The 25,539-nt window shown below is 39.0% G+C and overlaps 1 protein-coding gene across 4 annotated transcripts in view; it reads left to right on the forward strand.

The window, feature by feature from the left end:
* Window positions 1-3,994: 3,994 nt before the first annotated feature.
* The window catches only part of NPNT (nephronectin), a 118,821-nt gene continuing 97,276 nt past the window's right edge, over window positions 3,995-25,539 (forward strand). The window contains exons 1-2 of one of the 4 annotated variants that reach the window (XM_069094766.1): window positions 3,995-4,739; window positions 7,793-7,893. In XM_069094766.1, the coding sequence (XP_068950867.1) occupies window positions 4,669-4,739; window positions 7,793-7,893 (172 nt within the window). In that variant the 5' untranslated portion in view covers window positions 3,995-4,668. The remainder of the gene's footprint in view (window positions 4,740-7,792; window positions 7,894-25,539) is intronic. The other 3 variants (XM_069094767.1, XM_069094768.1, XM_069094770.1) reach the window with 3 other exon arrangements.

The following is a 25,539-nucleotide window of genomic DNA, read 5'->3' on the forward strand; positions in this document are numbered from 1 at the left end:
AGTGGGTGTTGCCTTAGCATTCCAGGATCCAGGTCTTCCTTCCTTCCTTTAAGTCCATGTTGCCAGAAGCATTTCCCTCCCACTCTTTTCCTACACACTCCAATTTCTATAACTCTTTATGCATTGTCTTCCTTTCACTAGAATGTATGCTCCTTGAAGACAGGGACTGTTTTGATTGTATGAGTGTGTGTATGTGTATGTGTATGTTTGTGAGCAGGATGATGTTAGATGAAGAGAAACAACAAAGAGGGAGCTCTTGGTGAATGGTCTCAATTTTTTCAAAGGATAAAGGAAAATCCAATACTGAGAGCATGGGGGATAGGGTGTCATGAGAGGCTTGAGAGGGGGTGAGTAGATTAAGAAGAGCCATTGTGATCAATGGGATAGGAAATTGACTAGAGATGATGCATTACCTCAATGTACTGAGGGTCAGTTGACAATGACAGCATAAATTTGTAATGGACCAGTCAGTGTGGTTTTGTGATTTCTTCCAGCAACATTCAACAGCATATTAGTAGGAGCAAAGGAAGAAGAAGACGAAAATAATCCAGAATTATGGTATAACAAGGGGTGATAAGTAATCAGACAAAACAAGAAGAGATTTGAGCATTGAGGACGATGTCAAGTTGAATTCGTTCACCAAGAGACTGTGATTGGGAAGGCAGGAGAATGTAGCCAAGAGTAGAAGAGATAACCTAGGAAAGTATTGAGTGGTGAAAATCATCGTGAGACCAGAGTAGAGTTGGAGTGAGGCAAAAATAGCTGGAAAGATAAAAGATTACGATAGGATAGAGAAATTTCTATAAATGTATTCTCAAAAGTCATGCCTTATCCATATTTAAAAGTGTAAATTGTCTAATGAGTCCTTTGTGCATCAATATCAATCATTAGACAGGTCTTTTTTTTTCTTTCTCAATTGAATTCTTTCTATTTATGATCTCACAAGTTCCTTCCTGAGAGTTTTATATCCCTCCCTTGGGCTGACCTCCCCATACTATTTTAGGCCATGAAATCTAACCTCTACTTTCTTTAAACCCATTGAAATCAACATTATTTTTAGCTTTCCTTTCTTCCCATCCTGAATTAAAAAATTGTTATTTCCTCCTAAAGTTACCATCATTTCTACATTTTTTTGAAGGGGAGGGCAAGGTAGTCAGGGTTAAGTGACTTGCCCAAGGTCACACAGCTAGTGTCAAATGTCTAAGGCTGGATTTGAACTCAGGTCCTCCTGATTCTAGGGCCAGTGCTCCAGGGCCAGAGCAACACCCACTTATCATAGCCCTTGGTAGTTTCAGGATCAGAGTCCAAGTCACTACACCACCTAGTTGCCCCTCATTTCTACTTTAGCAACCAATCCTTCCTTGTTCATCAGAATCAGGTGCTAGGATAGCAGTTTTCCTCATTTGTTTCCTCCATCTCTTGAAAGATGAAATTTTCATTAAGAAAAGTCAAGAATGTATGAGCTGCTCTACTTTTGTCATATACAGAGCCCCAGCAGATGACTAGATCACAGAAGTCACTGAACACTATTATGCCATGTTTCAGACCCATTTCTTCCTTCTGTGAATGTCATAATACTCCTACATTAATATTGAATCTGTTTTTTCTCATCACCCAAATGCTGTCTCATTATGCTTCTTCCTTCTGGCTCCTGGATTTTCTTACATGAGCAGGTCTTCTAAATAAGCAATGCTGTTCTTTACCTCCCCACCTCCTACTTTATCTCTTACCCATATCCAATCTATCTACAAGACCTGTCGATTTTAAATTTGCAACATCTCTTGAATAGGCCCCCTTAACTCCTCTGACTCTGCTACCACTCTGGTGCATGCCTAGATTATTGCAATAGTCTACTGGTTGCTCTACCTGCCTCAAGTCTCTCCCCACTCCAATCCATCCTCCATTCAGCCACTAAAGTGATTTTCCCCAAACACAGGGTCTCTTGTGTCACCCCCCTCCATTCAATAAACTCCAGTGGCTTCCTATTGCTTCTAGGATCAAATACAGAATGCTTTGCTTGGGATTCAAAGTCCTTGATAACTGAGACCCACCTTCTTACCCTTGTATTCTGAAATCATACTCACTGACCTGTACTCTTTGATCCAGAAACACTGGTCTTATGGCTGATCCATGAACAAGACACACCATCTCTCGGTTCTTGCATTTTCTCATACTGCCCCTCATGCCTAGAGAATATTCTCCCTCTTTGGCTCTGCGGACTCCCTTCCCTGTATTCCTTTAAGTACCAACTAAAATCCCACCTTCTACAGGAAGCTTTCCCCATCACCTCTTCATTCTAGTGCCTTCCCTCTGTTAATTATTTCCTATTGATCCTATAGATAAGCTTGCTTTACATGGATTTTTCATGTTGAATCCCCCACTGTATTGTAAGTTCCTTGAAAACAGGGGATTTCTTTGTCTATTTTTGTATCCCTAGTACATAGCACAATTACTGGCACATAGCAAATGCTTAATAAATGTTTAGTGACGGATTGATTGAAGCGTTTGGTGGGCCTTCCCTATCATTTTCCCCCTTATCTCTCTACTGTGTCAATCAGGATTCCTTTCTGCTTCTTCCTGTCTTTATTGTGACCTTCAAGCCTTTCATCTATTTTATTTCAAAAAACTTTTCATTCTTCTTGATAACCTAAAGAGAAGTTTATTACCCGGACTTCTCTTCTAAGATGCAGACTAGCTTGTATATTCCTACTGGTAAACTTTATTTTTGTTAGGTCACTATAATCGGAGCTTAAAAAATAACAGAGATTGTATATTCTTTCCTAGATATCATTCTATCTCACAGTGACAGTTTTGCCTAGGGGAAAGGGCATGTTGAAAAGATCTCTAGGTATTCCTTCCAAGAATCTAATTCAGCGATTAAACATGGGCTGGTATAATTAGAGCTTAGAGAGGGGAGAAGCTGAAATTTGAAGAGGTAAGAAGAAATATACAAAGAATATTAAGGGAAGAAGTGTATAGATAGTACCATAAACAATTTTTACTCTTCTATTCAATACATTTCCATTCTCTGTCTCATTATGACTTTTCTTGTGCTCTTTTCCAATCTTAGCCCAAAGCTATTTGCAAATTCAAGTCAGGAACCCAATAAACAAAAAGAATGGGTCAGAGGAGCCACTGCTGCCTGGAATGAAGACTACATTACACTTACAAAAAATTCATTTGCTGTAGCAAATATTTTGATTCCAACATTTTTGGGTCATATTAGGATCAGGAGCTGGGGTAGATGACAACAAGCTGTTTGCCTAAAAAAATGTCCCAAGTCTGAATTGGCATGTACTCATCATGTTTCCTGATGTTAAAATAGAAACTTGTTTTGCTCATAGAAAATAACTTGAAATCAAAGTCATTTGTGTTGAAATAATTTATTTTCTTGTTGGAAGGGAAAATTCCTCCTCTTAGACAAAATGAGAGTTAAGGAAGGTAAAACTAGCCAGCAACAGGCTTTTCTCAGATTTTTCAAAGTCTTGGAAACCTCAAAACAAACCGTTTGCTTTTGTTTTTAAATTTACAGTAACATTCCAAATGAAATACATTTTCTATTAATGTCTTTGGAATTTGTGAGATTGTAGACAGTATACTTTTCTTTTAAATGGGGAAAACGTGGGAATCTCCCACCTTTTCAATAATAAAATGATAGTGAAGATGCTACATGATTCATCTTTGGTCAGTGTGTGCCCCTGACAGGAAGAGTGACTTTTGTCCAGGCTTTTTAATGTACTTGAACCTAAGTTGAACAAGCTCAAAAACAATCGGACTCTACTTCAAAGCTCTACTATTAGAAGGTTTGGTATTTTATTTCCTTTGGGAGAAAAAATGTGCCCATCCACAGCCTAAGGATAAGTGACTCCAGAAATATGCTCTCGCCAATTCTGTTCAAGTCATGCTATAGTTCACTGGATGCATACCCTGGGCTTCCTTCTCGCCTGCAGATCCTGCTCCTTTCCAAGACACACCCCTCCCGACTAGGACTCACCTGCACCAACCCCTTCTCCCAGACTGTGCATAAAGCCCATACCTCTCCCAACTACTTGGCAGCTCCCCTCCCCTTCCTGGCTCACCATTACCTTCAGCTTCCTCCTCATTTCATTAGGCTTTCACCTTTGCTTCCTATATCCCAGTACTTCACTTTTACTGACCCTCTCAGTCCCCTGCTGGGCTTCTTTGCGCCCTAGGGTCTCCCGGAGAGCCTGTGCGTGCTCCCCCTGGTTCCAGCTCCCGGGGAGCAGAGAAAGAGGCCAGGCACGCGCGTGGGCTCGCGCCCCTCCCCGCCCCTCTGGCAGCTCGTCTGCCCTCCCTCTCCTCATCTCTCCCTCCTTTCCCTCCTCCCCTGCAGCGCCTCCCTCTCCCCGGGAGAGAACCGTAGAGGGGCTGCGGGCGCCTGGCCAGAGCAGTTCAGGCTGCTCTCCTCCACGCGTCTGCCCCCCGAGCTCCAGTAGCTGCGGGAGGGGGACCCCTGCAGCTGGCAGCCTGGAGAGGGAGCAGGGCTGAGGAAAGAGCGTGCACTTCTCAGCGGCCCCCCCGCTGACTGTCAGCGCGGCTCCTCCCCTCCAACCTGTTCCCCTCGCGGCCGCCGCCGCCGCCGCTACCTCCTTTGCCTTGCTCTAGCCCCGGCCAGTCCGCACTCTCTGGAGGGCTTTCCCTCCAGACATGGATTTGCTCCTGGGGCTGGTGCTCGCGTCTTCGCTCTACCTGGAGGCTTCGTCCGAGTTCGATGGAAGGTAAGCCGACCCCCTTGGAAGGGAACCGCAGCTCTCCGGAGGCAGGGCAGGGGAGGGGGCTAGGGTAGAAGTGTTTCTCCGCTCGCCACTCCGGCCAAGGAGACGTTTGTCAGCCTCGGCTGAGGTCGGGACCCTGTACAGACCTGAGCTGAGGAAAGAGAAACCCGTGAAGTCCCTTGCAATAGTTTGCAAGCCTTTCTCACCACTGAGGACAGACGGGACGGCAGAACCACCTGTGCGGGGCAAGTAAGTTACTGGCCAGGTGGGGGCCGCGGGCTGCGGGGCGTCCAACCCTCCCTCCGTTACATCTCTTCCCCCGCCCCCCGTTGGGAGAGGGGGGAAGATTATTGGCGAGGAAGGATCACAGCCTGTGCGCTCTAACTAAAAAAAGCCTATGCCTTCATCCCCTGTGGAGGGGAGAGCTCCAAACTGGTAGTGAACACCGTATCATCTCGCTCGCCTGGGACGCTAGCCCGCTTTTCACGGATCTCTGCCGTGCGAAGGGGAAACTTCTGAGTAGCTCCCAATAAAGCCCTCCACGGCACTGTCAGCGCCCCAAGCACACCCGGGCTGGGGCGCAGCCTGAGGGCTCTTGTGAAGACGCCGACTTCTCTGACACTCTTTCTCCTCTGAAGAGCTGGAGGCTGAAAGCACGTCCCGAAAAATGAAAGAAGGGACAGTGTCCTGGGGAAAAGAGGCCGGGGTATGAGGTTGGGCCGGGGAGTGAGTGTTGTGCACTTGAATAATGCATCTTGCGCCTAGCAGGGACCCGACATCTGCGTGCTTTGACAGGTTTGAACAATTCTCCCCTGGCTGCGCGCTGTCATTCAGCTGGGCGCACCACTTCCTGCAGGCTGCGCCCTCCCTCCAGCCGGTCGGGAACAGCTGCCGGGCTCGCCGGCAATTGACGCCGCCGCGGAGCCCCTTCCTGCTAGGGCCTGATCCCTGAGTGTTTGTGCGCGAGCTTGGTTAACTCCCGGCAGCAGCAGAACAGATTAAGCCGCTGCTTGGATCAGTATTCCAGGTGAATCGGTTAAGAGTGTCTGGCGCCCTGGGCGGGTCTGAGAGGGTCACACAGCCTCGGGGCTCCTCTTCTTGGGCTGGTTTAGCTGCTCCTGGAATTTGAACCCCGCCTTACCCCCTTCCCTGCTCGCCCCTAAAGAAACACTCCACACCTGGTTTACCTGCAGTTTACCTGCAGTCTCCTAACGAACCTGCCACACTGGGTTTGCTTTCTTGTTCCTACTGAGAACGGAGGCGGGGCTGGGAGTTAAGATGTATATACCCAGCCACTGGATGTATATACATGGCCTAGGGAAATAGAAAGTTTGGGCGACTTTTTGGTGGGACAGTAAAGGGAACAACATTTCTAGCCGGAGAATTAGCTAAATATCTTGTTCTGTTTTACTCCACGTCCAATATAGACAATTTCAATACAGTCTTTACACTCCCGATTCCAGTTAGGGATTCATCAAATGCACATGTGCTCGAAATCTTATGTATTCTTTTTAAAAAATCAGAAATAGGCTTAACCTTTTTTTTTGCAAGAAACTGAAAATCCTTTAAGCTTAACTCGAGAAGAGCAATCATTAGCAACAACAAAAAGTGTCCAAAGGAAGAATGTATATAACATGAAAATCAACGACGACTTTCTGTTAAATGCCTGCTGTGTATCCTGAAGCTGTCAAAATATGATGAAATATTTTCCATTTATTACTTTTAGCTTTGCACTATAATAATAGCATCTTATAATAGTACACGAGAGTTCAGAGTTCAGAGTTTTTATAAACCTCTTTCACATGCCTTTATCTCATCTGATCCTTAGAACAACTGGGTCAGATAAAGGGGAAGGGAAGTACCTAAGTGCTTTACAAAAGTTATTACCCCATTCGGTCCTCACAACAACCCTGGGAGGTAAATGCTGTCATTATTGCCCCATTCAGTAGGGTAAACTGAGGCAGGCATCGATTAAGTGACTTATACAATACATGCACACAAGGTATCTGAGACTGGATGTGAATTCGGGTCTCCCTCACTCCAGGCCCAGGCCTCTATCCACTAACCACCTAACTGCTGGAAAGAGATGTTATTATCACCCTTTAATAGATAAGAAACTAGGCTCTTGGGGCGGCTAGGTGGCACAGTGAATAGAGCATTGGCCCTGGAGTCAGGAAGACCTGAGTTCAAATTTGACCTTAGACACAACACAAAAATTAGCTGTGTGACCTTGGGCAAGTCACTTAACCCCAATTGCCCTACCTTCTTCCCTCCAAAAAGAAAAAAAAAAAAGAAACTAGGCTCTTGATTAGTATTTGTCTAGTAAGGAGGCAGAGCTAGGAAGACTCAAACTCAAATCTTCCACTATTTATACTCAGGCAATCATTCTACAACCTACCCTGTCACACTGCATAAAGGGGAAAATGGAGGATTTTTGGCACAGAAAAAAAAAAGCTTTCTGTTTCTTTCTAGCTATTAGGTTATCTCAAAGACAATTATAGTGAAAATTTTTGTAAGCTTTTTTGTCATGTTGCTAAGATTTTTCTTAAGTGCTTTTGGTGAACTCTCTTCAAATCACTTCTATCTTATTCTCATTATATTCAGGGTAGGAAAAGATAATCTCTTTCTTTTCTTTTTCTACATTTATATGAGAAAGTAAAGTTTATTTTTGTTCTTTGTTTTGGCAAATTTATTGTTGGTGTGAAATCATTTATGTAGAATCTGTCAAAGCTTTTGATTTTGTCCATGACAGTAATAGGTTATTAGGAACAAGGTTTTAACACTCATCCTATGACTTTGGCATTTCGTTTTAGGCTTCTTCTTCAGAGGGATTATCCTCTATTTGAGGTTTTCACTGTGGGAATTAGGTCATAAGTAATATTACTTGAGAAAGCAAGCTCAACTCTCATCTACCTAAAAGTTTGATTTTTAAAATTTTCATAGATGATAGGCTTGAAAGAGATATATAAGCTATATTATTTCTGAGAAAATCATGGACAAGTTGCTTTTAACCTCCAAAATGTATTTATCTGATTTTTCTCTTTTTTTTTTTGTAGGTGGCCCAGGCAAATAGTGTCCTCCATTGGACTCTGCCGTTATGGCAGTAGAATTGATTGCTGCTGGGGCTGGGCTCGCCAGTCATGGGGACAGTGTCAGCGTGAGTATTGTCACTGCTGGGGCTTTTAGCCACCTGGGAGGAGGGGCTTTTCACAGTCATTAATGGCTTTCACTCTATACAGTGCAGGGCTTATTACTGAACAGGGCTTGGCACGTGCAGGTCTGAAGTTTAAGTTTTCATGTACAGTCTTGGGTTCCTTATCTTGCCCTTTCCCAACCTGACCTCCCTTTGTTATGATGCCAATTCTGTTGTTCATAGAGAACCACCCAGGACTTCCCACTTAATTGTTTGTCCCTAATATTTCTAGCTTCTGCTTTCTCATCAAATTTGCTTCTGGTTGCTCCAGGCTTCAAGATGGGGCAAGATAATGAGTCTAGACTGTATTTACATTAAATAAACCTTGAACCCAATGACTCTGAGACAGTATTGCCACAGCTGCTGTGTAATATAAGGTGGCCCATTTAGAAAACATGTTCTTGAAGCCATGCAGTACAATCTGAATGGCTCACCCAACACAATCAAATCAAATTTCATAGCAACTAAAAGAAATACCAATTCCAGATTAATTCTATATTGTTAAATCAGTGCCATCTAATCTATGCCTAATCAACATACTGGTTTCACTTTTTCCATGATCATAAAAAACAAAACAAAACATTTTATAGAAAGGTCAAATCCAGAGTTACAACACATGAGCTCAGAAAGGTCAAATTCAAGATGACAACATTTTTCCTTTAATGTAAAATTTTTAAAGCTAGGAATCCCCACTCCATAACCCAGGCTATCTAAATGATGATCACAGAATTGCTCACCTGAGCACTGGGATCCCTAGGATATCTCCAAGAATTAAGAGAACTGAACTGGGCATGCCAACCCTGGAAATTTGTCAATGCCAGATTAGAATCTGGTAGCAAATATGCTCTGTAGCCTTAATTCAGAAGACAGATCATTGAAAGACTGGAAAGGAAGGAGGCCAAAATGGGAAAGGAAGGGTTTCCATCTTAGAGTCCAGTGACAGTGAAGTATAAAAGCAAACTTATGGGCACAAAACCTGGGGGTTTCCATAGCAATTTTAAGCCCGGGGATGATTTCAACACCACGCCTTTCTTAAGTTTTAGACGAGAGTGTGATGAAGCTTATTCACAATGATGAGACTACTTATTCAGCCTTATTTTACAGTATGTTCAGGATATTTAAAGAGTAGTTGGCAAAGCAGAAATAATATCACTCCTTATTAATGTCTTTATATAGAAATAGGAGGGATGGTGACCAAAAAAGAGAAAGGTGCAGGGAGGGGTAGTGGTGGAGGGATTTTGTAGCCTCCTAGCACAGGGTCAGATGAGAAGACTTCTGCAAGGGTCTAAGTCAGAGATGTTGACCTCAGAGGCACCCTATGTTGGCAAAAGGAGGGAGGGGGTGCTGGCAGCAACAAATTCTTCTTTCTTCTCTACCTCTATTCCTGGGTGGCCGGCTGGTGCAGTTACTCTCAAGGGGTGGCAATGATTTCCTGTTGCCCCGCTGATAGCTCCATATCCAGGGAACTTCTATCGTGAATCCCAGTGGCAAGTTGGATGAATGTAGTTCCTCAGCTCCACCCAGAATAAGCAGCCACATTGGCAAGATGCCCAGGAGCAGGAGGGGAGAAAATCTTACTCTGAGGCAAAGTGCCAGTAGGAAAACAGAGGAGTTAGGAGTACATGTATCTTTAGCTAGAATGTGCTATTAGAGTATTCTAAGTGGAGAACGCCATGTGCCCCTTAGAGGGCCACCACATTCACAATGGAATGCCAGAGGTGGCATCTCCAGCAGTCCCACAATTCCTCTTTCCCATGTCCCTTTTCCCCTAACTTGGAATTTCTACACCTGAATTATTTTCATGTCTTTTTTCACTTAACTTGGAATTTCTGCACCTGAATTATTTTCAAAGCTCTGTAACAATCACAGTGACAATGTAAAGTTGAAGAATACTTTTGAACAAGTCTTTCTGTGATTACATACTTAACAGCTATTGGGGACATGATAGCCCCTTATAAAAAATCTTCAGGGTCAGTCAGAAATAATATTCTAACTTTTATAAGTTTTTTCCATTGGAGGTGTTAAAAAATACAAGTCATCCTAAGCATCATAGTCATGGAAGTTTGAGCTGGCATTCCCTCTGAGGTGCACCCCTAAATAGAGATCTATCACCTGTCATGTTCTGGGTTTCTGCCACATCTTCAGTTATAATCTGCTCAGTATTTCTTCCATCCCTTTTGAAGTATTAGGAGAATGTCTGTGAGCAAGAATGTGGGTGGCCCATGAAAATAGCAATAAGACCCTCTCCTGGTACTGGGCAAATGGAGGCAGGTGGACTTTCACACCTTTTCATCCTCCATCCTCACTCCGTTAAATGTGCATATATTTATTACTTTAATATTAGAGAACATAGTGATTTGTTCTACCCATTGATTAAAGAATTAAGAACATTGCTTTGAATATGAAACCCTTACATAACAATAATAATAGCTAGTGTTTACATAGCGCTTTAAGGTTGGCAAAGTGCTTTATAAATCTCATATGATCCTCACAACAACCCTGGGAGGTAAATGCTATTATTATGCCCATTTTACAAAGGAGGAAACTGAAACTTAAGAGACTTGCTCAGTATCCCAATAAGTGACTGAGGTCACATTTGTACTCAGGTCTTCCTGACTCCAAGTTTGCTACTGAGAGTGGGAAGAGGAGAGGAAATAATTGTAGAAATTCAAAATATTGGAATATCTAGCACTTTTCACATTGAGGAATTATTATTTTTTAAATGATGCTCCAGTCAATCTGTGAACTTAGATCATAATCCATCTATGCCTATCCGTCCTACTTGACTCCTCCATTCCTTCCCATAAATTCACTCTGTGGAGTACATCCAAAGAATTGTTGACTTTCCTCCCAGTCTCTTGACATAACAGGGATATAGGTGAATTATAGACTTGTGGCTGTTAGAAGGAAGTTGTTAGAAGGGACCTTAGAGTCCTTGAGGACCAGCTTCAGTATTTCATAGATGAAGAAACTTAACCAAGGTCACACAACTAATAAATAATTGAGGCAACCCCTTTTTTTTGTTTGTTCCCATTTCTTCTGTGACATCCTTCATACTACTTCTTCCTTCTAATATTCTTCCAGCTCATAGACACTATGGGTCTTTCCATTGCCCTTTGGATGATTCTCAACTTTACTTCTTTCAGAGATTGTTATGTTCTGACTGTTTTCACACTTTGCAGAATCTTTTTTTTTTCCCGCCCCTTCTCTCATTATTCATTTTATTTATATACTTGGACTTAATAGAAGAGGTAAGCACGTTTTCAAGTGTGACCTTCCTCTCATTATTCTTTCTGCCTCTCAGCACAAACACAATGTTTCTAGGTGTATACACATACATATTCATGGATCAAAATAATTATGAACCATGTGTAACCTAGGATTTAAACTCATAGAATTTTGCTTCACTGAAAATTAAGTTTATGTCACCAGGAAACAGCAAAAATGAGGATTATGCCCACTTTCACAACTCTCTGGACATGACAATTTTTCTTGTTTCTTCTGAAAAATATAAAATAACTCTGAGATTCAGTGGGTTGCTGCCATAAAATAAAACCACTTTTGAAGAAAGAAGGGCCAAGTAGTTCCTCCATGGGTCTACTGGCAGCACTTAAAATGACAGGGTGGTTTAGTTTTTTTTTTTTTTTTTAATGACTGGAGATTGATTTTGTTTCATCTGTGGTTTCTTTAAGAATCCCATGTATTTCTTGTATATTCAAAACCTAGAGCATAACCACATTAATTGTCCCATTTGGGAATGCTAGAGTACTAGTTGGAAACCTCCCTACTATATTTTATGTGTTTCATAAATATGTGGGGGCCCTCCTTCTACAGAATTCCCACAGATAGCTTTGTGAATGTTCTGATTTTTTGGAACAATCAAATATGGAAGATATGTGTAGGGAATTGGAGAATACTCTATATCTATACAATAAGGCCAATTAGTGAAAACAAACAAAATAAAAACACTGGCTTATGAATTAGGAATCCTTGATTTTAGTTATAATTGAAACTATGGAAGTCACTTGACTTTACAGCCTGCCATCTATAAGAGGGGGCAAGGTGGGTATTACAGAAGGTGCTGGACTTGGGAAGCCAGGAAGTCTTGAATTCAAATTCTGCCTCAGATACCCTTGGCAAGTCACTTATGCTTTCTTCGTCTCATTTTCCTCATCTATAAAATGGTAGTAATAATAGCACATACCTGCCAGGGTTGTTGTGAGAATCAAACAAGATTACACATGTAAAGCATTTTGCATGCCTTAGAGAACTGACTAGGTGGCCCACTTCTGGTCATCTCACAGGAAGCTTAGCAGGAAAAAAATTCTGTGAAAACTGCTTAAATTTTAATAAATTTAATTTATTAATTAAATGTAATTTATTAATTAAATGTAATTTATTAATTAAATTTATTTCAGTCTTTCAGAAAGCTCAAAGCATTACCATATTTAGAAATGGGAAATTTACTTATAATAGTTAAATGTGACATCAGAGGCCCCCCTATAGAAAAATGTCAGAGATTAGGAAATTCAGTTATTGAAAAAAAAATTTTTTAAAGTGAGAGTCTCTAGATTTCAGCCAACTAAGGCTGGGCTTGTAAGGAAGAGAGGAAGTTTGAGTGCCAAGGTCACTCTATGGAAGATGCCCTTGTTCTTTTTTCTCAAAATAGAAATCTAAAAAATCATTAGTTGGTGTGCTCAGCAGATTCTAATGGGCCCCATGTTCCAAACTCCAGAGCATGGATGCTTTTATGAATAGATATCAGTTGGGCATTAGTGAAACCTTTCTTTGGATCTCAGAATTGAGAGGCATATGTTGCAAGTGAACATATCACATGTTATTTTTAAGTTGCTAGCATGCTGTCTTATGTTTGTCATGTCCTGTTCTGTAGTTCAGGGGTTCTTAAGTACTTGTGTGTCTTTGATTCCCTTTGGCAATCTGATGAAGCCCATGGACCCCTTCTCAGAATACTGTTTTTAGATACATAAAACAGAATACCTGCAAGGTCTTCAGAAGGACTACAAATTAAACCAGTTATGTTGAAATATATTAATAAAAGAAAATTTTTTAAAAAGTTTATGGATCCCAGGTTAAGAACCTCTCCTATAGAGGGAAGTGGAAGTGACTTTAGCGAACAAGGTATCGGGGTTGCTAAGAATAATTTTTCCTAGAACCATATCCAATCAGAGTTTCACATTCAGTCCAGAAGTCTCCTTTCCATCTTTTTGTCAGGTCTGAGAGGCAAACAAAGAAAAGGAAGGATCAGAAAGGCTACTGGAGCAGGCATCAAAGCTGTGATTAAGATTCCTGCCCACACCCTTTCCTAATCCAACATTACCTTTCCTGTCCCAGAACACATAACATTTTGCAGGGACAGACATCATGCACTGAGAATTAAGGCAAAAAGGGAGCCATTCCTCCATCTCTCTTGTTATTTGACTTTTATTTGTTTTCTGTACTCATAAGTGAAAAGAAGAAATGGTGCATTGAAAAATATATAAATATATAAAATTATCAAATTGGCTGGAGATTTACATTCATTAAATGCTAGAGCAGCTTTTATTGTAAAGAAAATCTTGGGTAGTTTTTCACAGAATATAATAATAGAGTTCAGGAGCTGGAAGAGACCATGGGGATCATCTAATTTCAACTTGTTAATCTTATAAATGAGGAAATTAAAGTTTAGAAAGGGCAATGATTTGTCCAAGGTCAAACAGAGAGTTCTAGATTGAGGCCACTTGGGGACTGAATTAAATGTTGCTGCTTAAGCAATTTTCAACTGATATTCAAAAAAATATTCTTGCTTCTTAATTTGTACCATTTCTCTGCTTTTAAAACTTTTCAGTACCTTAATAGTCCATTTTAACTGTATTGGCATTCACTCTACCTTATTGAAGCTAATGGAGAGCTCAGACCAAAGTTATTCATTCATACTAGAGGAAATGGAGTTAAAGCCTGACTTTTAGAATGATTTATAAGTTAATTGATTTCTCTGGAATATGTAGAAAAACATGTAGAATACTTATGTTTTCTTATAGTAATCTCTGACCTCAGTATTTTTGCTCACAAGTTTGGCTATGTATGTGGTAGCAATTCTGTATAGAAAACATTGTACAAATGTGAAAACACACACACACATGCATACATACATATGTGACCCCAGGTTTCAACAGAGATATTCAGTTTCTAGATTTTGGCTGACAGTAAGCAATTTGTGGTTTCCAAAGGAAATTATGTGAAATAGGGTGGTTTGTTTTATTTTTTTCTCAAGACAAGGTACAATGTAGGTTTGTTTGTGTTTCAGCTGGAGATTTGGGGTTGATATAAAACCTAAACACAGAATGGATTTTTGCTCTATAAAGTTCTTTTCACCCCTTCCCTTTTACCTCTAAAAAAACTAACCCAAAATTTGCATGAAAATTTTTTAAATCAAAAACTTTTGGTTATTTGTCACTAGGATTGTGGGTCAGAGATCTAGGGCTGGAAAGAACCTTACAGCTTACTCATTACACTCCTCTCATTTTTCACTGGGGAAACTGAGTCCCTGTGACTCCAAAGCTGTCATTCTTTTCCACTCGACCATACTTTTTTGTTGTTGTTTTATCCAGCTCTTTGTGATCCCATGTTTTTATTGTAAAGATACTGGAGTGGTTTGCCATTTCCTTCTCCAGCTCATTTTACAAATGAGGAGCTGATGCAAATAGGGTTAAGTTACTTGCCCAGGGTCACAGAGCTCATAAGTGTGTGAGGTCAGATTTGAACTCACAAAGATGATCCTTCTGACTCTGGGCAGGCACAGTATTCTGTCCACTGTGCCTCCTAAGGGCCCCACTAGTCCTCCACTAACCATTTTAGGTTGGAGAGAAGGCTACTGTAAGCTGGTGCCAATGTATGAAACCAACTGAAGTTAATATTTTAATATTAATATAATAATATTTAATATACATCTGAGCTAGGATCAGACCTTTTCACAAATGGGCAGGCAGCAAGCTTATTAAACACTTACTTTGTGCCAGGTACTGTGCTAATCGTTGAGACTATAAAAAGAAAGCCCCTGCCTTCAAGGAGCAGACATTCTTAAGGAGGGGCCCGGAGGTGGAGAGAAGGTACCCACATGGGGACAAAGTCCAGAGTTTGAAGGCCAGCTGGGAGAGGAATAAAGGATAGCCTGCCTGGGTACCTTCTTTAAATGACTAGCTGGAAGGAACTAATCAATAAGGATGGGGGGGGAGGTAGGGAGGGGGAGCAAGATTGCCAAGGGGTGTTTCTGGGTGAGTAGGGAACCACAGGGTAAATAATTAACCCACTAAGGAGTCATTTTAATTTCCATTTCTATTGCTAAAGACTCCAGCTTTAATATTGGATAGCTCTAAGTAAATGGAACTATTTGAATTTCCCAAATTTCCAATTCTACACTAGACAAGCTGGGTTCTAGCAGGGGTGTTCTGGAGGCTGATTGTTAAATTTTCAGTGTGAGCATTTGCACCTCCGAAATCCTTAAGGCTTCGTTTCAGGGTTTCGCTTCAGGGCTTCGTTTATTGTTTTGCTGATTGCCTAGATTTAAGAAAGTGAAGGAGAAAATGGAAATAGTGCAGATTAAACATAAAAGTGTGCTGTGGGTATATCCCTCCCCACCAACTCTTAGACATTTACCAACATCCCCAGTACTCAGCAGACATTGTCATTTGCTTAAATACCAGATTCACTTAACCTTATCAATTGGAAAAAAAAAAACAGAAGTACAATCCACAAAGTTTCTAATTCTCTGCAGATGATAGGACTTAAAAATTTTGAGCTGGGATATGTGTGGAATATACTTATATTTGGCTTCAGGTTTTGATTTTTGGAGAACTTTTAAAAGTTATCACTTATGACTTAGGACACTATTTATAGGAAAGCTTCCTTGTAGAAAGATCACCCTTAGTTTTTAAAAAGCAAGTAAATAACAACGAAGGATGTTGACCACTCTAAAAGTTTCCTCATTTGTCATCGACAGCTGTGGTCACAGTTTTTGAAAGCATATTTAACCTTTCACAGCTGTTCTCGTCTCTGGGGTAATCCTGATAATCCTACATTCCAGAGCCCCATTAAGACCTGTTAATACACAGATGCCCCTAGTGTTTTCTGCTCCAATTCTGAGAATGCAAATGTGGAATCTGGTCATTTCTCAAGGATGGGGCTAAAGATCACTGCTGTAGTTGAAGTATTCTTAATCTTTCTGTGTGTGTGGTGCAAGATAAAGTCCTGGACCTTGGATTAGGATAACCTGGGTCCATATCACACTCCAGATGACATTACCTGTATAAACCTGGGAAGTCACTTCCTTTCTCCTCATCTGGCAAAACAGACATAATAATAGCACCTACTTCAAAGGATTTTGGTGAAGATCAAATGAAAAAAAAACACACTTAAAAGTATGTTGCAAACCTCAGTATTAAATAAATGCTAGCTATTATTATCATAGACTCTTTGGCAGTTTTGTAAAGTTTTTGGACGTCTTTTCAAAATAATATTTTTAAATCAATCAAATAGCATTTATATTCCAACCAATTATATTGAAATATTTCTATAATATATAATTATTAAGATAATTTATTTTTCCCAATTTAAAATGTATCCTTTATTTTTAACATTAAAAAATTGTGAGTTCTGAATGCATTCCTTCCCCACTCAGGGGAAGGCAAGAAATGTGATAACAGTTATACATTTAAAATCATACAAAACATTTCCATATTAGTCAAATTGCAAAAATAAAGTGAAAAAATATACTTCAATCTGCATTCAGACTCCATCTGGTTTTAGTGGGTAGCATTTTTCATCATAATTTCTTCAGAATTGTTTAGGATCATTATATTAATCAGAGTAGCTAAGTCTTCCACATGTGATCATCCTTCCAATATTGCTCTTACTGTTTACAATGATCTCCTTGTTCTGCTCACTTTCCTTTGCATCACTTCATATAAATCTTCCCAGGTTTTTCTGAAACTATCCTCCTCATCATTTCTTATAGAATAATAGTATTCCAAATCACAATCATATGGTACAACTTGTTCACCCATTCCCCAAATGATGGGCATTCTTTCAATTTCCAATTCTTTGTCACCACAAAATGAGCTGCTATAAACAAAATGTGCATATAGGAATTTTTTCCTTTTTGTTTTTTTTTAATCTCTTTGGGATATAGACCAATAGTGGCATTGTTGGTTCAAAGGGTATGCATAGTTTGGTTACCCTTTGGGCACAGTTCAAAAGTGCTCTACAGAATGGTTGGATCAGTTCACAACTCCACCAAAAGTGCTTTAGAGTGGCAATTTTCCCATATCCTTTCCAACATTTATCATTTTCCATTTTCTTTCATATTAGCCAATCTGGTAGGTATAGGGTGATATCTCAGAGTTGTTTTAATTTGTATTTCTCTAATCAATAGAGATTTAGAGCATTTTTTCATATAACTATAGATAGCTTTGATTTCTTCTTCTGAAAACTGCCTGTTCATATCCTTTGACCATTTATCAATTTGAGAATGACTCATATTCTTCTAATTTTGACTCAGTTCTGTAAATATTTAAGAAATGAGGCCTTTATCAGAGAAACTTGCTATAAAATCCCCCTCCCCCAGTTTTCTACTTTCCTTTCTAATCTTGGTTACATTGATTTTGGTCATACAAAATCTTTTTATGTCGAAATTTAAAATAAAACTGAAATATAGTCATAAGAAAATTCTAAAAAGTTCACAAACCCCAGGTTAAAACCCTCTGCAGCATAGACTATTTTAGAATCTCCCTTGCAGTGTGTTTTTAGTACTAACCCTCAATCCCAAGAAACTTAATTTCTCTCTTAAGAATTTCCTGTTCTATCATAGAATTGGAAAGTATTTTGAGCTATTGCCCTCCTTAAAGAGATTAAGTACATTTTGCTCTTTGAAATCTTAAAGGTCTTGGAGTAGCAAAATTAAATTATTGGCCAGAAAATTGACTGCTGGTCTTTGAGAACAGAGAATATAGAGAGAATCAAACAATCTTAGAATAAGGAGTGAAGGATCTCAGAAGTCATATAGTTCTATATCCTACCAGATATAACTTGATTCTTTGCAATACCCTTCACTTTTTAGTTCAGAGTTCCTCCCTTAATTTTGTATAATGCAATATCTTCTAATTTTCTATGTCCACAAATTTTATAATTGATCCAGGTAGATCTTGGGCTTCCCAGGAATGGAGGTAAACTTAGTCAGCCAGGCAGCCAAGAGATATAATTCAGAGTATTGTTGAGCTTGGAGTTAAGAGAACCTGAGTTTGAGTCCAACTTCAGACAATTATGACCTGTGTGACCTTAGGCATATCATTTAACCTTCCCTTACCCTCAGTTTTCTCATCTGAACAGTGGATATAATTAAAGCCCCTACCTCACAGGGTTATTATGAGGTTCAAGAGAGATAATACAATGCAACACTTGATAAACCTTAAAGCACCATAAAAATTCTAGGTATTATTATTTTTAATTCTATTATTATTATTCCTTTCAAGATGGGAGGTCAAATGAAAGGAAATAATCCAGTTTCTGGGAAGTTGGCTCTCAGTTCTACTTCAACTGCCTGTCATCAGATTGCCATTTCATTTTTAAAAAAGATTATAATGTTGGCATTGCCAGATTCTTCCCAGTCTAAAGGAAGGGAGCACACTCTGTGTTTACTGTGCCAAATGAAATCTTTTGAAAAGCTTCCAGAAACTCAGGTGTGCATTTCCCTCCCTCTTGTAGTGAGTGTGGTTGGCATTATTTCATTTGACTGCCCTTCATCTCTCTATTAAATGCCTTTTGAATCAACCACTTAATGTGTAAGATTGGTAATGAAACATCCCTCCAACAAAGTTTGGCTTTGAGCTGTATCCTCTAGTAAGTGTTGAGGAGAGACACAGAAAAGGAGTAGATGGGGCATGTCTGAGGATTTGGCTCTATGTGATGAATTCTTTTGGCTACAGCCATTCTTGAATGCTGTCTACTAAGGTATGGAGGAGTGATGACTTATGTTTGTGGAGGAAGCCTTCAGACTGATGCAATCAAAGATCTTTTAAAATATTAAAGATTATTTTTGACAGACTTAATTTTTAAGAATTCATTGAAAATTTTGGTGATGAATAGGGTCCTTTGAAAAGTACCTTCTAAACACAATGAGTGAAGTAATATAATAAATCTGGGACAGGCTAACAAGCCCAGAAGCACACACAGCAGAAACTATGGGAATTTCAGACATTTTAATGGAACCTCAAGAGTATTTTAACCAAAGAACCAAAAATATGAAGGTCTGATTTAGTTGTTGGATCAAATGAAACAGAATGCCTGTGTGAGGTGCTGAGAAGAAGGGGAACTGGTAGCCAAGAAGGACCCCCCTACATGACCACTTAGCTTTATTGAGATGGAGAAACTGTTGATAGGGAAAGAGGAATACCACTAAAATGGCAATCCCCTTTATTACTGTAATGCTCATTGAGAATCCCACCTGTTTTTGTGTTTTTAGCGAGCTACTGAGATCCCTCTGGCAGAGGGTGAGGACTTAGCATCTTTTATTATAACCCATCTGTTTTCCTCTCCCCAAAAGGACATCTGGCTGACATAGGATTGGATGAAATTTGTCTAATTGCCAGGACCTCCCCTCCCTTCTTAGGCTTCCTGCCCATAAGCTGTCTACCTCTCTCAAGGACATTGTAAGCTTATGACTTCCCTGTTGGCATTCACAAACTAAATCAATGGATCATGTAGCATCTTAGCCAAAGAATACATTTTTTGAAATTATAATTTACCTTTTTATTTCTTATAGCCATGACATTAATAAGGAGATTGTGAAAAATCTGATATCTCAATAAGTTAATATGAAGCATTTAGAAATAGATAAATTGTTTCAATTCCAAAATGTTTTTAAAATGCCATTTAGAAGAAGGAGGCTTTATTCCTTCCATTTATCTTTCTTCTCATTGTCAGTTGTTAAGAATAATTAAAGGCATATAAAGCAGAGATATGATGTATATTTGGTGATCAGTTATAGGGATGGTCAAATAAAGTAATATATGTAAAGTACTTTTTGAACCTTAAAGTGTTATATAAATGTTAACCATTATCATTATAACTTGTGAAATTATATTTTTCAGAAATACCCGTGAATACTTACTTTTAGCAATGCAGGTCACTCTGTACAGTTCTGTGAATTACTATGGCAAAAAAAGAAAGTAAAAGAAATCCTTCATCCCCTTGTGGTCAGCCTTATGGTGATATGTTGTGTTTATGCACACAAACATATTGCATTTATCCATATATATACATATATGTATATATGTATATTACATATATACAATATGTGCACATATTTTTATACATTAAAATAAATAGCTAGAAGTTTTTAAATTTAACTAAGGTTCTGTACAGCTGTCTCATTGTGGCATGGAGGTGGTCTTGAGTTCTCAAAGGTTATGCCAATGGCCCTTAGCTGATAGACCTATTGAGATGAAAAGGTCTTGAATGTGAGCCTGGAAACTCTGTTGATCAAAGACCAAACAATCAATTGATTGATCAATCGATCAACAAATATTTACTAAATGCCCACTCTGTGCCAAGCACTGTGCTAATGCTAGATGCTGAGTATACAAAGACAAGGTGAAATAGCCCCTTCCATTCAACTGGGAGAAGTAACATATACATATTTTTAAGTACAATCAAATATATTGTTCAGTCATGTCTGACTCTATGTGACTTTTGTCCATGGGGATTTCTTGGCAAAGATACTGGGGTGGTTTGCCATTTCCTTCTTCAACTCTTTATACAGATGAGGAAACTGAGGTAAATAGGGGTTAGGTGACTTGCACAGGGTCACACAGCTAGTAAGTGTCTGAGGTCATATTTGAACTCAGATCTTTCTGATCCTGAGCCCAGTGCTCTATCCACTGCCCCCATCCAAATATATGCAATGTAATTAATTATGTGGAAAGAAATGCTAAGAGTTGCAGGGATCAGGAAAGCCTTCATGCTGGAGGTAATATTTAGCCTGAGTTTTGAAGGAAATGAAGAAGGAACTGGCAACAGCCAGTACAAAAGCATGGAGGTGTAGCACCATTTATGAGGAAAAGCAAATAGGTCAGTTTATCTGGACCAAAGAGGGTGATGAAAGAGAGAAATATAAATAAGACTGAAAGGAAAGTTGAATCCAGGTTGTAAAAGGCAGAGCAGTGGAATAATATTGTCTGGCCTTTGGTTTTTAGGAATATTCCTTTGGCAGCAATGTGGAAGATAGAGAAGAGAAGGGGGAGACTTGAGTCAGGGAAACCAATCCCAGTGCTGTTGCATTAGTTCCAAGTAGGAGGTGATAAGGACCTGAACTCAGGTGGGAACTGGGTGAATAGAGGGAAGGACTTAGCCTGACTGGGCATGTGACTAGAAGGGTAGCTACATCAAACTTAGAGGGAGGCAATGTATTCAAAGTACAGATCACGGCATATGGGGGGGGGGGGGAGGAGAGGGGAATTTGGCTAATGTGGGAATTTGTTTTGCTTACCAGTTTTGTTTTCCTTGCTTTCTCAATGTGTGGGAGAAAAGAAGGTAGGAGGCAGAAAATTCAGAACTGAAAATAAAACACAATTGAATTTTTAAAAATGAGAACAGAAGGTTAGCTACAAAGTAGTGAATTATTTTGATTGAAGAAATTCACACAGCCCATCTACCAAGACATGAAGGGATTATAATATGCGTGAAGAAAATATCTACATGGATGAAATCATGGTTATTTTGAAGTATTAAGTAAATATATAGAAGAGAAATCATGGGTGATAGCTAGAATATAGCTTCCAGATCAATAAATTTTAATTGAGATTCCTCAGAGATAACCCTAATATAGGTATATGAAATTATATTAATATGTTTCACAGGATTTCTTTTAAAATCATCTAAGTTAATGAGGATGTTTTTAAAAATAACTTGCTATGTTCTTTTTATAAGTGTATATTTTAACATATAACAATAACAGTTAGGAGAGGGGATAGACCTGTGATTTCATTCATTAAAGAAAACTTCCACTTGAGGAAACTTCCTTTGTTAATTCAGATTGGCACCTTCTCCTTAGCTTTGTGTCTTAGAGAATTGCATAGAGCACAGAGAGGTTAACTGATTTACCCAGGGTCACATAGCCACTACATGTCAGAAGAGAGACTTGAACTCATGTCTTTCTGGTTCTAAGACCAGCTTTCTATCCATTTGGGCACGATGCCTTTCACAATTATAGTAGCTACTAATAAAGCTTTTTCAATGAATTTTTCTTTAAATGCAGTTATTTTCTCGCCTTCTATCTGCTCCTCCTAATTGAACAATTAAAAAAACCAACAATCTCATAACAGATACATACAACCCAGCAAAACAAATGCCCACACTTGCTATATTCAATCATTTATGTCTCCATTTGCTTTTTGAGTTCATCTCCAATGTGATGGATGGTAGGAAGCAGCAAACTTTGTTTCTGGTCCTTTGGAATCATGGCTTATCATTGCATTGCTCAGAGTTCTTTCTAAGATGTTCTTCTCTATAATGTTGTTATATAAATTGTTCTCTAGGCTCTGTTCACTTCACTCTTTATCAGTTCATTGAAGTCTTCACAGTTCCTTCTGAAACTGTCCATTTCATCATGTCTTATGGCCCAGAAACATTCCCTTACATTCATATGGTACAATAGTCACCCCCAACTCTTTAGTTTTCAATTCTTTACCACTGCAAAAAGAGTGGCTATAAATATTTTTGTACTTATGTGTCCTTTCCCCCTTTCTTCAATTTCTTTTTTTTTTTTTTTTTGGTATTTAGGCCTAATAGCAATATTGCTAAGTCAAAGGGTGTGTACAATTTAATAACTTAGGGGGCACAATTCCACTCTACTTTCCAGAATGACTGCACGAATTCACAACTCCACTAATAGTGTATTTGTACCTGTTTCCCTAAAATCCCTCCAGCTTCAGAGTTGTTTTAATTTTCATCTTTATAATTATTAATGATTCGGAGCATTTTTTATGTAATTGGTGATAGTTCGGATTTCTTCCTTTGAAAACTGCCTGTTTATATCCTTTGACTATTGATTGAAGAATGGCTCTTGTATTTTTTTAATGGCTCTCATAGTAATAAATTTGAAGCAGTTTCTTTTGTATCTTGAATATGAGACCTATCTCAGAGAAACTAGCTGCAAGATTTTTTTCCAGTTTACTGTTTCATTTCTAATTTTAACTGCATTGATTCTATTTGTGCAAAAAGTTATCTTCTCTGATCCTCTCTACCTCTTATTTAGTCATGAACTCTTCCCTTATCCATAAATCAAAAAGATAACTTCTTCCTTGCTCCTCTAAATTGCTTATGATGTCAACTCTTTAGACCTAAGTCATGAATCCATTTGGAGCTTATTTTGGTGTCTAGTGTTAGAAGCTGGTCATAATTTTTCCTAGACCATTCATTTTCCAGTTTTCATAGCAATTTTTTTGTGATATACTGAGTCCTTACCCCAGTAACTGGGGTTGTCAGGTTTATGTAATTCTATATTACTGTGTCTCTTTGTTTCTGTATAATTGGGTACCTAATCTGTTCCATTGATTGATATATCTATATTTTAAACAATATACCATTAAAGTATTTTTTAAAAGAACAGAAAAGACTATGTAATAGCATTGATGTGTGCTGTGCAGATGTGAAGTTAATTTTAAAATAGTGACAATCATAGATATTTATATTTCATATATCATTCAATATTTTTGAAATGCAATAACTGAAAATCAGCACTCCTACCCATTTGCCTTGGCTACATAAAGCACCATTCAGTCAACTGAATGGTCTTTATTGTCAATAACAATGGAGTAAAGAATTTATCAGTATTTCAGTTAGTCTGTGATCTAATCAATGTTCATTTTCATGTCAGTGGTACAATTTACATCCCATCAATCCCAATCCTTTTCAACCTCTGTGGCTATTGCCCATTTCCTCCCATAAATCCTCTATAGGAGATGTACCCAATGTCCTAGGAGCCTGACTCCCAGCAGAAATGTCTCTTAACGTTGTGTGGATACCACCACAGAGTTGTCTTCCTCTTATGGCAAACTACATAAATAGCCTATCCTCTTCTGGAATCACACATCTTTTTGGTGATACTTTTTGCATATAGTTCTTCCATGGTGATATGCTATGACCTATTTTTGCCCATGACACATCTTCCCATTGCCCCTTAGGTCACCTGCAATTTTGTTGCTTTGAAGATTGTGATATCACATAGCATGACCCAAGCAATACTGGTGTTAAAAAAGATGGGCTTTTATTTCAGAAAGCAGCTTGGAGTCACTGAAAGGACTGTGCAGTTTCCTACCTACAGCCTTGCTCTCATTTCCTCTTATTGAATTCTGGAATCATTGATCATCTATGATATATGATCATCTATGACAGATTTCTGTCCAATATATCACAAAATCTCATAAGAAGAGACCTCAGAGGCCAATTAATCCAATTCATGCATGAACGAGCCATTATAACAAGCTGAGCAAAAGGTCATTCGGGGATTAGGAATGCACTGCTTCCCACCTCCAATCCACCTTTAGACACCTCTAGCTGTTGAGTTTTGCTCCTCCCCCCTTATGTCAAGCCCTAAATTTTCTTCTTTATATCTTCAATTATTTCATTTCATCCCAGTTCTACCCTCTGGGTCCAAATAGAATAAGACTGGTCTCTCAGTAATTGTTATGTCCCCCTTACCCTGCTCCTCTCCAGGCTAAACATCCTCAATTTCTTCCACCAAGTCTCACATAACATCAACTAAAAGGCCTTCAGTATCCTACTTAACTCAGTGGCTTGCCTCCGGTTTATCACCATTCATCCTAAAATAGGGCCCCCCAGCACTGAATGTAATAGTCCCTATGTGTTCTCACTGGATAGAGTACAAGAACACAATCACCTCTCTAGGCACAGACCCATGCTTCTTTTAATGAAGCCTAAGATCTCACTACTTTCTTTGACTTCCATATCACTCTGTTGACTGACTTTAGCTTGCTATCTTTGTCTGATGAACTACTGTGTAGCCAACACCTTGCCCATCTCAAATTTGCAAAGTTGATGTTCTGAACCTAAGTGCAAGACTCATTAGTGAGGGTTTGGGATCTTGAATTATTATTGGATCTTGAATTATTATTGGACCAGTTCCAAATCCATCTAACTATACTGTTATCTAGCTCACATCTCTCCATCCTTTCTATAAGAATACAATGAGAGATTTTTTGCCAAATTCTTTGTGAAAATACAAGTAAATTATAGCTACAGCATTATACTAATCTGTTGTGGTCATCCTATATCAAAAAATGAAACAAGGTCATTCTGATGTGACCCTTTCTTGAAACCAGGCTCCTTTTTTGTGATCATTGGCTCCTTTTTTTTAGAAGTTCACAAACAATCTTTTTAAAATAGTATTTCATTTTTCCCATTTAAATGTCAAGACAATTTTTAGCATTCATTTTTATAAGATTTTGAATTCCAAATTTTTCTTCCTTCCTCCCTCCCCCTCTTCCAAAAATGGTAGGCAATTTGATATAGGTTATACATGTGCTATCATGTAAAACATTT

The sequence above is a fragment of the Petaurus breviceps genome, unplaced genomic scaffold, assembly GCF_028583685.1.
Source record: "Petaurus breviceps papuanus isolate PSGF00001 unplaced genomic scaffold, PetGlider_PUasm1.0 126, whole genome shotgun sequence".
Lineage (NCBI taxonomy): Eukaryota > Metazoa > Chordata > Mammalia > Diprotodontia > Petauridae > Petaurus > Petaurus breviceps.